Source organism: Theropithecus gelada, chromosome 12, assembly GCF_003255815.1.
Source record: "Theropithecus gelada isolate Dixy chromosome 12, Tgel_1.0, whole genome shotgun sequence".
Taxonomy (NCBI): domain Eukaryota; kingdom Metazoa; phylum Chordata; class Mammalia; order Primates; family Cercopithecidae; genus Theropithecus; species Theropithecus gelada.
Genome location: NC_037680.1, coordinates 80,140,511 through 80,155,818, shown reverse-complemented (window position 1 = coordinate 80,155,818; position 15,308 = coordinate 80,140,511). Strand labels below are relative to the sequence as shown.

The following is a 15,308-nucleotide window of genomic DNA, read 5'->3' as shown; positions in this document are numbered from 1 at the left end:
TACAGCAACAAAGCACAGGCCAGCTACTGGTTTGTCTTTTAGATTCACTTCTGACCAGTCTGCAATAATTTTTAGTCAACACCTATCTTCGGTGTTTAAAAAAAAAAAACAAAACAAAACTGTACATTAACAATTAAATTTGGAGGAAAGTGGTAAGAAAACCCCAGGTTCGAGTGGAGCAAAAACAGGGTTAGAAAGTTCTTAATTAGAACAGCTGTCTTGAGGGAAGAAACTTGAGATCGAATTTAAAGCTGAACATTTTAAATATTATTTGAAAATTTAAAAAGACTTCAGTAATAAAAAGCAGCTCCCTGGTTTACAGCAACAGCAAAGTCAGATTATCCCTAACACATAAACTCAGATACCACCTTAGAAAAAGAGGTTATTTATACAAATAAGTTAACAAGACACCTGAATATACTTTGTGGGATTTTATTTAGGTCAAGTTCTTAGTACACGGCAACAATTCCAAATACAATTAAAAAATTAAAAAGTGATGTTCCTCCGCTCATCTGGAGGTGTTTAATGGCACACAAGGAACATTACTGGCAACAGACTGCTCCCTCAAGTTCCCCTGGATGGTTTTTACTCAACTCATAATACCACCAACTCTCCCTCTGGAAGCTAAAAGTACAACTGGCCAGATCACAAATTGTTTACATTCTGTTTTGTAAGCCATTTTAAGAAATATGGTGCATGGACACAAAATATGATAAAAACTGCTTTTCCATAGAACTCTTAACTTGCAAAAGAGGTTTCATTTTATTGTGAAAATAAGCTTTTTTTGTTGGTTTTTTTTTGTTGGGGTTTTTTTTTTTTTTTTTACAAAAAAACCTTGATATTCAGCAAGGATCATTTATACACAGCTAGGCCCTGTCGTTTTGTAATTTTTTTTTTTTTAGACTTACGAGATTCTCAATAAAACAGGAACAAAGGTCAGCACAAAGTAAACTTAAAGGTAATGAGCTCGATGCCTCCATTTAATCACTTTTATAAGGCTCTCTCCAATAAGGCTGCTGTGCCGTGCTCCTGCCAGTGTTGAATTAATATGACATTTTTACTGCACACACCTTATGGGAAAAGTGTTTACACTGAATGTAGTTTTAGGAGGGATAAATGAGTATTTCCACGAATTAAGGTTGTGCTTAGTACACGCCTTTACACAACTCTGATGGTATTTACCAAAACATGGCATGTCTTTTCAAGTATATTCCTGAAAACATCAAATAGAACTCTTAACTTTTAAAGAAAAATATAGCACATTTAGTTAAGACAGTTGTGGTGCAGTGGGAAACAGTACTGAGCACTGAGTGAGAATTCTTAACTAGCTGTTCCTATGAAGAAGAAAACTCACCTCATCAGTCTAATGAGACAACCAGAAATTTAAAAATCTCATCTAGCTGAAATTCAGTGATTCTAGATCATATGGGGGAAACTGTCACCTTAACACCAATCAGGAGTTCCTGGCCAAAAAGACCAGAAGTGAACAGATCCCATTCTTTTCAAAGGCTTGTCAGTCACCTGCGAATTCCTCCAAAAATACCTTTTTCAAAGGCAAAGGTGACCTTCAGGACATGTCATGCTCTCTCCACGAAGGAGAAAAGAAAAGGTAGTAAAAGATAAAAACAGTTCTTAATGCAGAAATGTCACCTACTAAAAGAAAATGAACATAAGATAAAAGCAAACTACCATCATTTTGATGCCTCCCTCCCAAAGAAAAATCTTTAGTTATCTTTATCTTCAACATAAACTGCCAAGGAGCGCAGATACAGTCCAGACATCATGGTAAAGATGCATAAAATATTCTCTAGCCGGATAATAAACACCAGCAGTAGGAAAAAGGGGATGAAAATGTCTCACACCCAGTAACATTTAGGAACATAGCTAAATTAGCAGGCCACTGTCAACTCTAAAATGGGAACAGCAGGCGCCTCTGAGGGAGATTGAAAAGAAGTAGCTAAATGATGGAAAATATTAAACAAGATAGTTTAGAAGATTCATATTTATTCCAAACGGCAGGCTGAATCAGATTTTGACACGTTGGCACTATTTGTTTCTGATTTACTGCCTTGGCCATAAGGTCAAAGGCAACAAAGTGTATTTTCATTAATATCCCCATGGACTTTCGAGTATTAATATGACAAAATAAAAAGACAACTTTTTTTTTTTTTTTTTTTTAAGGGGATTGGACACACAAACTTCAGGAGGGAAGATTCCCCTCTCCCATTAGATTCCCTCTATCCTGATAAAATGGTTGCTTTATTGGTCAGATTTTAGACTTGGATTGTATATTAATAGTACACAGCATGTAAGATTTTCTGCATTCATTTGAAACTCCTAATACCATCTTTTAATTTATTAAAAAAAGAGGGAAACTTACAATAAAACAAAAACTACTACCCTCACAGACGATTAATAGCATGCAATCTATGAAATACTACATACATCAAAAGTCTCCAATTACTGTGCACCTGGCCCATCACACAGTATCCTTCCAAGACAATCTATAGAATTCAAAACTGTACAAAAATTTTAAAATATGCAGAAAACCCAAAAGGTATTGTTTGTAAAACAAAGATCACACACACATTAGTACTAAATAGGGGAAAAAAATCAGCAGACCCATGGACTCCCCCTGCTCCCAACCGCAGGTCTTCAGTATAAAGGACTTCGTCAGTGTCTTCTGCACTCCCCCCATCCAGCAGGGGTCCAACAGACCAGCTGCATTCCTGCTGACTGCCACCAACTCTGTTTTCTGCATAGTTGTCTTCTCTGCTTCTGTAGTGGTGAGCTGTGGGAACTTTTTTTTTTTTTTTTTGGATGGAGTCTCGCTCTGTCACCAGGCTGGAGTGCAGTGGCACAATCTTGGCTCACTGCAACCTCTGTCTCCCGGGTTCAAGCGATTCTCCTACCTCAGCCACCTGGGACTACAGGTGTGCACCACCACACCCAGCTAATTTTTGTATTTTTAGTAGAGACAGAGTTTCCCCATGTTGGCTAGGATGGTCTCGATTTATTGACCTCATGATCCACCCGCCTCAGCCTCCCAAAGTGCTAGGATTACAGGCGTGAGCCACCACGCCCAGCCTGTGGGAACTATCTGTTGGATTTCAAAACACCCTCTGCCTCATTAATCCACTAAGCTTTCTCAGCAAAAAGCTGTTTAAATAAATAATGGGAACATCTAATTTCAAAACAGTTTTTCTAATTATAGACCAGTACACTAAGAAGAGCTTAACTTATCTAAGTATAGTCTAGTTTGGGTCCAAAATGGAGCTAAGGGCTCCGAGGACATTCAGGGCCATTACACTGCAGGAAAACAAGGAATAAGGGATGTAGAAATGACCTAAGAAAAGCATGAAGTGGAATGTATACTGGAGGCAAGTTAATGAAAGCTAATAAATACAAAGTGCTGGGAAAAATCTAAAAGCAAAATAGCTATTTTAACTTGCAATGCGTTAAAACCTTTAAAACCAAAAAGTCTTGATAAGGAGAGTCTTAGCGGGGTCTCAGTTAAAGGCTGATGATTTTTTATGCTCAGATAACATTTATAAGTGGAATATTAACTTCTGCCTCCTACACTATCTGAATTTCCTCACACACTACACTTGTTCATTTTTCAATCAAGTTACTCTTTCTGAATTTGTTCAAGACCTCATTTGAAATATATCCAGCTATTGCTTTTCCCCTTTCACCTAGCACAGGGCAGTTACCTGGCAAAGCTCTATTCTGGCCAAGTCACTGGGACTGAGTAGAACCCATGTCACGAGCTCTGGACCTGAACAGGAGCTGGCCCACCGCCACAGAGACCACCTACAGAGACAAGCCCTCCTGGATTTTTTTCAATATTTCTTATACTGACTACAGTAGTGGTTAAAGCCATGTGCCCTATAGACTCCATTGAATTTGAAGCTGTATTTATTGTACAGATGGGAGAAATGTATTTTACTCTGTCAAAGTTATATTAATTTTTAGCAATGTGATTAGATACATATTTCGGCCTATTAATCTTACTCATTATATTCTTAGTCTGAGATGGGTTTGAATTCTGACTAACAGCAGCTACTTAAGAGTCCAATCATACAAAATCAGGAGAGAATTACCTTTTCTACAGCTAAGCGAGTCAATGATACAGCAGCAACTAATACTGGCCATTAATAACATCCAGAGAGCACATTAGCAAACCTTTTACTCCCAGTGACTGTCAAGAGACTTGAAAATAACTACTATTCTCTTCCAAAGTAGAATAGCGTTTTTCTAAATAGTGAAAGAAATGATAGTCAGTTGGTCTGAACTCCAAGATCCTACTCCTCAAAACAACACCGAAGGCAGGGGTTCAGGATGCCTGCTAAGAGCATTTCCACAGTTCAAGTCTCTTCAGAACCTTAGGGACCTTCATGTCTAGCTTCACATACCCATCTCCACACATGAACCAGAATACCACACTTCACATCTGGGTACACTGGCCATTAGCAACAATACAGTCTCATGCAGCAGCACATTAAAATCAAACGGGTGGCAATCATTCACTACCCTCAGAGTGTTGGGAGACTTTCACATTTCATCATCCTTATAATCCACAAACTGAGAAACATGAAGGGATGCAAGTGAGTTCAGCATTCACTCATTTGGTGCACTCTAGTGCTGAGAGAATGCAGAATTTACAGTGTTACAGAGGAAAAAGCCATCTGAAATAATTGTAAAAATGGTTAAGTGTGGTATTTAAATATTGGTTCCCTCCTCTTCATGCAAGTGGAAGAAAAGGAGGAGCTAGGGTACCCACTGGGCCATGAGGTTAACCCCTTAGCACAGGCAATGAAGAACATCCAATGCCACAAATTCTGCAGGAGGAGAAATCCCAAGGGTATACAGTATTCCTGAGAAAGATCCCAGATTTTTCTGAATCAGTCTTAATCTGATTTTGTTTTCGCTACACAGTTATGTTGTTATACCTTTGACATATACAAAAATGGTTATTTTATTTCGATCCAGACAGCTCAGCATTGTACAAATGATGGCAGAAAGATCCGTTTGTTCAGACTCAGCTTGCTTTTTTTTGTTTTTAATACTGGGGGATAAACCAAAAGAAAGTGTAATTTTTATCATTTGTATCCTTCATTCTACTTTACTGGAGTGGAATCCCCAGGGCCTTCAGATAATCTGGGAAGACCTGACTATTTCTGTGAGGCAAGCACAGCCCTGCAGAGCTTTACTCAGAATAATGCATGATAGACTCAACATAATTCCCAGGAAAAAGCCCAGTCACTCCATTCATAACTCCCTCATACCAACCATCGTCATTCTTCTTGATGACATAAATAATGGCTCCTTCCTGAAAGGACAGCTCATCTTCCTTGTCTTTTGTATAGTCATAAATTGCCACAACTAGGAGGGAAGAAAACAAAATAGGATGTGAAAGAGAGTAATATTCCTAGAAAGACAGAACCAAGCCGATGAATATCTATCCTTTCCCAAATCCTGCAGCACTCAAACATGGTGACTTTCTAAACACCAACCAAAATGTACATATTTTTTTTCTAAGTAATACCCAGTCATATACAATGAAATTCCATTTTCTAGGGATGTTAGGCTCTAAATTGAGTACAAATGGGGGAAAAGCACATTTAATTGAATGTGCTTTTGATTACCTTTCAAGAGCCTACAGGGAAGTACCTCAATGAAGAGGTACACAATCTTAGAATCAAGAAAGATGGCTGTTTCTTCATTTGAGTTTGTGTTGAGATACCATATTTTGTTTTGTTTTGTTTTAAAAAAGCTTTTCTTTACCTTAGAAGTATACTAGGGCAATGAGATACACTATGAGAGGCAAGTGAGAAACCAGACAGACCAATGGAGCAGCAGATTTCTGTCTCCTCTATCACTCTCTCTGGAGCCTGTGTCTCTTCACTAAGTAGAATGGTGGTTGAATTAAATGTCTGAGTTGAGTTAAACATATGAATGATGGGAGTCCACTACATATATTCTTTCAAACCATATGCTGCATTATGTCACCAATTTAATATAACCATAACAACAGTCTAAGAGTGCCAAGAAAATCAGATACCTATAAGCTCTCCTGTGATTTTCACTGCTTAAATCACTTGGTAACTTGGCTCTTTCGGCCATTATCTCAGTGGTTATTTCAACTGTTATCTTATTTCAACCAGATAGTCTCTGGTTCCCAAGTATTGTATCAACTTCAACAGTTTAGTTATATTGGGCTGCCCTGTAACTTGCTCAAATCCACTTGAAGAGTTATCCTTTGCTCCAACCTCTTCATCTCCTGTACCTTTTTTATACCACTCAATGAAATCTCCACCTATCCATTGTTCCCAGACAAATACACCGTCTTTGTTAGTTTCTCATGCAACCTTGTGCCTCACATAAATAAATGAGAAACAAATTATAACAGGGACTTCTGATATAATATAATGTGCCCTAAAGAAAATTCATTTCTGGCCTGTTTTAATAAAAATTAAATAGCTTCCTTAAATTGTGAATATTTTCCATTGTAGTGATATTGTAGGAACACCAGAATTTTTTTTTTTTTTTTTTGAGACAGTCTCACTCTTAACGCCTAGGCTGGAGTGCAGTGGTGCGATCTTGGCTCCCTGCAACCTCCGCATCCCAGGTTCAAGCCATTCTCCTGCCTCAGCCTCCCAAGTAGCTGGGACTACAGGTGCCCACCACCATGCCCAGCTAACTTTTTTTTTTTTTTTTAGCAGAGACAGAGTTTTGCCATGTTGGCCAAGCTGGTCTTGAACTCCTGACCTCAGGTGATCCACTTGCCTCGGCCTCCCAAAGTGCTGGGATTACAGGAGTGAGCCACCTGCACCCGGCCAGAAAATACTTTAGAGGATCCTTGCTATGAAGAGATCAGTGTGCATTTCTCAATATATAACCAAATGCCTGAACACAATCAAATGTAGTTAAATGGCATACAAGTTTAAATATAAGAAAATACGGAAAAACCCCAGAAAATACAATTTAGAATATTTAGCATTTCTAGTCAACCTAATATTTTCTAGTGTTTTTTTTTAAGGAAAGACAACATTTCTGATGCTTAAAGAAATGCAAATCCAGCCAGGCGCGGTGGCTCACAACTGTAATCCCAGTACTTCAGGAGGCTGAGGCGGGTGGATCACGAGGTCAGGAGATCGAGACCATCCTGGCTAACACGGTGAAACCCTGTCTCTACTAAAAACACAAAAAAATTAGCTGGGCGTGTTGGCGGGCACCTGTAATCCCAGCTACTCAGGAGGCTGGGGCTGGAGAATGGTGTGAACCCGGGAGGTGGAGCTTGCAGTGAGCCCAGATCATGCCACTGCACTCCAGCCTGGGCGACAGAGCAAGACTCCATCTCAAAAAAAAAAAAAGAAAGAAATGCAAACCCTTGGCCGGGCACGGTGGCTCATGCCTGTATTCGCAACACTTTAGGAGGCCAAGGCAGGAGGATTGCTCAGAAGTTCGAGACCAGCCTGGCCAACATGGTGAAACCCGTCTCTACTAAAAATACAAAAAGTAGCCGAGCGTGGTGGTGGGCGCCTGTAATCTCAGCTACTCGGGAGGCTGAGGCAGGAGAATTGCTTGAGTGAGCTGAGATCACACCACTTCCCTCCAGCCTTGGTGACAGAGCGAGGCACTTGTCTCAAAAAAGAAAAATAAGAGAAAGAAAAAGACATGCAAACCCATGAAAAGTAATGCAGAACAGAATATGAAGCCTGTTGTAACAGATGCTTTGAAGTGGAAAGTTAGTAAGCTCTAGGTACATTCATTTTCTTCTTTAAAATGTAGAAATTGCCAGCCTGAGCAACATGCCAAAACCCCATCTCTACCAAAAAAAAAAAAAAAAAAAAATACAAAAAAAAAAAAAAAATTAGCCTGGCATGGTAGCACGTGCCTGTGGTCCCAGCTACTTGGGAGAATCACCTGAGCTCAGCAAAGTTGAGGCCGAAATAAGCCGTGATTGTCCCACTGCACTCTAGCCTGGGTAACAGAGTGAGACTCTGTCTCAAAACAAATCAAAAGTAGAAACTGGATTAGACAGAATTTACACTAAACCTGATTCCAGAGACTCTGTTTATAGTGGTATAAAGCTGAGAGTTTTAACAACTGTTCAGTTTTTTCTTTTGCCAAAATTAGTATTCACTATTTTAAAATTAACTTTTTCAAAAATCAGAAATATGCTAAGAATATTCATTTTCTGGCTGGGCACTGTGGCTCACACCTATAATCCCAGAACTTTGGGAGGCCGAGGCAGGAGAATCACTTGAGGCCAATAAGTTCAAGACTAGCCTGGGAAACATAGCAAAACCCGGTCTCTAAAAAAAATTAAAACAATAAATTAGCCAGGCATGGTGGTACACGTCTGTGGTCCCAGCTACTTGGGAGGCTGAGGCGGGAGGACTGCTTGAGCCCAGGAGGTTGAGGTTGCAGTGAGCAGTGAACATACCACTGCACTCCAGCCCAGGTGACACAACAAGACCCTGTCTCTAAAAAACATAAGTAATGTTTAAACGAATATTCATTTTCACTCCAGGGAAAGATATATACCAGTAGTTTACTTCATCTAATTCTTTACCGTAAAGCTATTCATCAAAAAGGAAAATGCACTTGATTGAGTGCAACAAACTTTTATCAAAGTAACTTCAGAGCGGTGTAATAAAGTATCTTCTCTGTTTTCACCAATATTCAAAATGCTGATGTTGAGAAATGTAAAATCTGTCTAGATTTTATTTAGTCTGGAAAATTGGTTTTGGCAATAGTGAAGAAAGTCATTTTTTGCAATTATGCATGTATATCACATGTAGTGTCAAAATCACATGGGGAACTGATAAATCACATGTAAGAAAAAACTTAAAATGCTAAACATCTGGTTTTTGTGCAGTTATGATTGAAACAGAAAAGGACTTACATTGTTTTACTAAATGTTTCTGCTAAAGTAAAAATACATTCTACATTTCAAAGTACATTGTTCATATTTAGCATTTCAATTGAAGACATTCTAGAATATTTTATGAAGGTCTGTAAAACTGAACAAAACTTCTTAAATGTTTCTCTTTTTAATTTTAATCCTATAATTTTATACGAAGTATGCTGCAGAGTTAAAGATAAGCAAAGAATAATGGTACCATACCATTAGAAAAGGACCCAGACTGGGCCGGGCATGGTGCCTCATGCCTCCAGCACTTTGGGAGGCCGAGGCAGGCGGATCACAAGGTCAGGCTCGAGACCAGCCTGGCCAATATGGTGAAACCCCACCTCTACTAAAAATGCAAAAATTATCAGGCGTGGTGGCAGGCGCCTGTAGTCCCAGCTACTCAGGAGGCTGAGGCAGGAGAATGGCGTGAACCCGGGAGGCGGAGCTTGCAGTGAGCGGAGATCGCACCACTGCACTCCAGCCAGGGCCACAGAGCAAGACTCTGTCTCAAAAAAAAAAAAAAGACCCAGATTATCTTCTCTCTTCTAAAATAAGTAAATTGAAACAAATAGGAGCGATCTAAACATAAAACTCTCTACACTATAAACTCCTGGAGGTAAGGACCTATCACTTACTCATCTCTGTGTATCCCTAGTATCCAACACAAGGCCTAGCTTTTTGGATACTTCTAAATACATCTACATATTATTCAGTTACAGAGTCAGTAATAAATGTAACTTAAATACATATTGGGGAAAAAATTAAGGTGTTACTAAAATAACAATGTAAAACAAAAAGGTCCAAAAGGAGTATGTTACATAGAAGTGACTGATCTGAACTAAAAAGACTGACCACACCAAATATTATAGCAATTAAGTACCCAAAACTAGCAAGCCACTGGAAAAATCAAATGCTAGTAAGATTATCCACTTCAATATATCCTTTGTATTAAATTACATATTGTGAGTTGACACCACTGTATTTATATGGAAATGAAAAGTTCATCCTAAGCCAGCAAAACATTTAACATACTTTGGAATTTATGTTATAAGCTGCCCTGAGGTAGAGCAAAGTTAACCTGGACACTATCAGTGAAGAGTTGGTTAAAACACTTAACAATGTATTCTAGGAAATGTTTTAGAACCCACTGGAGATGCTGTTTCTATGAAAATAATGCTACTTAACTAATACAGCCATATTCCTTCTGTCCCTACCACTCTAATGAAACTATTCACTTGAAAAAAAAAACTGGCCTTCTACTTTTGAGCCTCTTCCCAGTTCTTTGCCTAATGTTCCTGTAGTGTTTGGCAATGATGATCTCCTCCGCCTGCTTCTTGACATTTTCCTCCATGGCTTCCATGACAGTGTCTTCTCCCAGTTCTCTGATTACTACGCTTATGTGGAGCCAATTACTCTGCTTAAGTGGAACTAGGAATCATCTTTGCGTTCCCCCTACTCACCTTTCCCCACATCCCCAAGTCCTGTTAATTCCACCTTCTAAATCTCCCAAATACCAACACTTCTCTCCATCATCATGGTCACTGCCCTAGTTAGTGCACCCATCTTTAAAATTGATTACATTTATCACTCAGGGTACCTGAAGATTTTCTAAGCAGTATGGATAGCAGATAGTTTTACAGAGACTCTCAAGATTTTTTTTCTTTTTATTGAGACAGGGTATTACTGTTGCCAAGGCAGTGGTGCAATCACAGCTCACTGCAGCCTTCAAACTCCTGAGCTCAGGTGATGCTCCCACCTCAGCCTCCGGAGTAGCTGGAACTACAGGCATGCACCACCATGTCTGGCTAAGTTTTCTATTTTTTTGTAGAGACGGGGGTATCGCCATGTTGCCCAGGCTGGTCTTGAACTCCTGGTCTCAAGCAATCCACCGGCCTCAGCCTCTTAAAGTGCTGGGATTACAGGTGTGAGCCGCCACATGCACCTGGCTCTCTTTCTAGATTTTTTTTTTTTTTTTTTTTTTTTTTTTGAGACAGAGTCTCACTCTGTCGCCAGGCTGGAGTGCAGTGGCTAGTGATCTCAGCTCACTGCAAGCTCCGCCTCCTGGGTTCAAGTGATTCTCCTGCCTCAGCCTCCCGAGTAGCTGGGACTACAGGCATGCACCGCCACACCCAGCTAATTTTTGTACTTGTGGTACAGGCGGGGTTTCACCATGTTGGCAGGATGGTCTCGATCTCTTGACCTGGTAATCTGCCCACCTTGGCCTCCCAAAGTGCTGGGATTACAGGCGTAAACCACCATGCCCGGCCTCTTTCTAGATTTTCTCATCTTAAGTACTGCTTTCTAAAATTGATCTGCTTGAGATCATATCTTCAGTCAAGCAGTCATAAAAGTTTTTACATCTTTTTTGTCCTTCTACTTAAAAAAAGTACCGTGGTGCACTGTCTTAAAGTACAAAACACTGGGTGGCAAAGGGACCATTCAAAATAATGGTGTTCATATTAAAAGAATTACTCCACCAAGTAACTCAATCCATTTGCAAATCAGGTGGCTCTTATTCCTTTGCTTTTAACAAAATTTTAAGAAAAGACCTTGATGATACATCACCAAACATGATTTTTGAAGATAGGTTATTTGATTTTTGGAAAATAACTTTGAAAAGTGGAGTAACAATGCCACTTGAAACATCCTTCTGTTTGCATCTGCTTATTTATGTGAACAAGGTTTTCAGCACCACTACCTCGGTTGAGGCCCTTATCCCTTGCTTCAAAGTTTATCCAAAATGGTCTTTACAACTCCTACTTTTCCCCTCCAATGCACTCTACACTATTATCAGGTATCTCAAAAAAAATTACATAAGTAGATGAGATATTATCATTAACCTTTATAAAAATTCTTCCTAATTTCCCTCTACTACCAGATTTTTTTTAATCCAACACCTTGGCATTGTCATTTTTAGCAACCCACCACCTAATTACAGTTTATTCCCTTTGCGTGCTCATATCACCCTTTCTCCCTACAACCCACCCCTACCCTCATGCACTGGACACTGCTCTGCCCCAAACAGCCATGCCCTCTCACTCAGGTGATTCCCTCAGCTTGGAAGGCCCTTCCTTTTTTCTCTCTTCTCTGCCTGAGAAACTCCTATTCATCATTCAAGGCACTACAAATGCCATGTTCTCTGAGAAGCTTTCTAGAAATCCCCCAGAAATAATTAATGGCACTATTCATTTCTTAACAATCATTAATAGAGCATCCATGATGCCTTTTAGAGGTACGAAGATAAACCAGATAAGGGACTGTCACAGTCTTGTGAAGACAGAAATGTTATCTGACAATTCCTATATATCATTTATACTTCTAGCTAAAAGTTGTATCACTGAGCCAGAAGAACAAAAGAATAGATGGTTTATAAAAGTTGAGATACAAAATGGGTGTAAAAAAGAAGTTTTCCAGGGGGGACTTAATGCTCATAAACTATAAAGCCAAGACTCAATCCTAGGTCTGCCAGATGCCAGAGCTCAAGTTTAGGACAATGGTTAAGAGTTTGGGGTCTAGAGTTATAACACCCAGTCAAATCCCAATTCTAACACTTAACTATTATAGTTTACTTTCTTCTCCTACAAGTCTCTCAGATTTTTACATGTCCACAGAAGCGTTGTTTTTTAAAAGCAAACCTTTCATTGTACTTTTCTCATAAGGAATAACCTAAGCTGGTTTTTCAGAGCTGCAAAACTGTCATCACTTTGCCTAGAGCTAGGGAATTTGTAAAATGTGTCAATGCCCCGGGCCACACCCTAGTGTAGTAACTTGGGCATGATTTTCTCCCCTTAAAATTGCTTTTAAGGTGTAATTCAGACAAAAACACAACCACTTAGATGTAGAGTTGGATGAGTTTTGACAAATGTATATACAACTGTATAACCAACACCACAATCATCATATAGATGATGCAATCACAAGTTAACCACAGTTGTTTTTGTTTGCTTGTCACAAAGGATACAAAAAGTGGAACTTATTTGGTGTTCACGTTTTGAAAGACTTGAGCATACCAGAAATAAGCCAAACTTTGAAAACATCTTAGGGAAATGTGTTCAGCCATATTCGTTCAGACTTTTAAAGAGTTAGTTGGACAGAATACGTCCATCATGTCAAAGTTTCCCCTATGCCCTGATATAGTCAACTTCCTTCACCCACCAGCAATGGTGCCTGGAAACCACTGATCTAATTTCTTTTAGATGGAATCAAAGTATGGGTCTTTTGTGTCTTCTTTCATTAGCATAACACTTTTAAGATCCATCCATATTGCTGCCTATACAAGTAGTTTGTTCCTTTTTGCTGCTAAATAGTTTTCTATTAATTGGATGGATATTCCAGAATTATTCAGTCACCAGCTGAAAGACATCTGGGTTGTTTCCAGGTATTGGCTACTATAAACAAAGCAGCTATGAACATCTGAGTTCAAGTGTTTGTGTCAACATATGTCTCCATACCTCTTAAGTAAATACACAGGAAGGGACTGCCAGATCAGATGGTCTAATATGTCTAACTTCTTAGGAAACTGCCAACTGTTTTCCAAAGTGGCTGAAACATTTTGCATTCTCACCAGCAATGTGTAACAGTTCAAGTTTCACCATGCCTTCCCCCACACTTACTGTCAGTGTTTTTACCAGTAGTGATTTCAGAGGGTGTGTATTAATAGTAGTATTTAGTTTGGTTCACTGTAGCTTTAGTTTGCATTTCCCTAATAACTAATACTGTTGAGCATCTTTTCATGTTACTTGCCATTCATTCATCTATTTGGTGAAATGTGCTTAAATCTTTTCCTTTTTCTACAAGTTGTCTCTTTACCAAGTTATTTTTCAAATATTTTTCCCAGTTTACGTCTTGCTTTGTCATTTTAACATTGTCTTTTGAAGAAACATTTAATGAGGTTCAGTTTATTAGTTTTTTTCTTTTATGCTTCATGTATTCTATGTGTTCTCCACAAAATGATTTTTCTAATCCAAGATCATAAAGATTTCCTCCTATATTGTCCCCCAGACGTTTTACAGCTTAGTTTTTACATTCAGGTCTAAAATCCATTTCAAGTTAATTTTTACATATGGTAAGTAAGGTTGGAGGTCCATATTTTCCAAGTGGATATTCAATTGTTCTTGAACTATTTGTTAAAAACACTATCCTTCCCCCTCACCGGCCCCCCGAATTACCTTTGGCACCTTTATCAAAATATATGGACCTATTTCTGGGTTCTAGATTATAGTCCACTGATTTATGTTTCTACAATTATACCAGCACTATACTGTCTTGGATATTGAAGCTTTATAGAACCTTGAAATCAGGTAGTTTAAATCCTCCAACATTAGTCTTCTTCAAAACTGTTTTGACTATTAGGTCTTTTGCATTTCCATATAACATTTAGAATACCCTGGTACATTTCTCTAAAATAGATTGCTGGAATTTTTATTGGGATTGCATCAATCTGTAGTTCAATGTGAGGAAAATCAGTCTCTTAACCATAATGATCAAAGATCACGGTACATGTCTCAATTAACTTAAGGCCTTCATTCATTTCTCTTCATGTTTTACAGTTTTGTCATATAGGTCTTGCATATATTTTATTTAATCCCAAGTACTTCATATTTTTTGTTATAAACGGTACTGCTTTGTAAATTTCTATGTCAAATTGTTTGTTGCTAGTATTCAAAAATGCAATTAATCTTGTATAATGACTTCCTAGCCTTCAATCTTGCTAATAAGCTTGGTGTTTTTCTTTGGAGTGCAGTGGCACAATCTCAGCTCACTGCACCCTCCGCCTCCTCCTGGGCTCAAGCAATTCTCCTACCTCAGCTTCCCGAATAGCTGGGCCTACAGGCGTGTGCCACCGCACCCAGATAATTTTTGTATTTTTTATTATTGACTGATTGGAGTGCAGTGGCACGATTTTGACTCACTGCAACCTCCACCTCCCGGCCTCAAGCGATTCTCCCACTTTAGTTTCCCGAGTAGTTAGAACTAAAGGCGTCTGCCACCACACCCAGATAATTTTTGGGGGTTTGTTTGTTACCACATTTTGACATGTTGCCCAGGCTGGTCTCGAATTTCTAGGCTCAAGTGATCCGCCCATCTCGGCTTCCCAAAGGGCTGGAATTACAGGCACGCGCCACTGTGCCCAGCCATAAGCTTGCTTTTTTTTTTTTTTTGAGACAGAGTTTTGCTCTGTTGCCCAGGCTGGAGTGCCGTGGCGCGATCTCGGCTCACTGCAAGCTCCGCCTCCCGGGTTCACGCCATTCTCCTGCCTCAGTCTCCCGAGTAGCTAGCTGGGACTACAGGCGCTGCCACCACGCCCGGCTAATTTTTTGTATTTTTAGTAGAGACGGGGTTTCACCGTGTTAGCCAGGATGGTCTCGATCTCCCGACCTCGTGATCC

The 15,308-nt window shown here is 39.4% G+C and overlaps 1 protein-coding gene across 11 annotated transcripts in view; it reads right to left on the bottom strand.

Moving 5' to 3' along the window:
• Nucleotides 1–416: 416 nt before the first annotated feature.
• ABI2 (abl interactor 2) overlaps nucleotides 417–15,308 on the bottom strand; it is a 109,434-nt gene continuing 94,542 nt past the window's right edge. For 10 of the 11 annotated variants that reach the window (XM_025404248.1, XM_025404249.1, XM_025404254.1 and 7 more), the window contains one exon: nucleotides 417–5,385. In XM_025404248.1, coding sequence (XP_025260033.1) covers nucleotides 5,210–5,385 — 176 coding nt within the window. In that variant the 3' untranslated portion in view covers nucleotides 417–5,209. The remainder of the gene's footprint in view (nucleotides 5,386–15,308) is intronic. The other variant, XM_025404247.1, reaches the window with a different exon arrangement.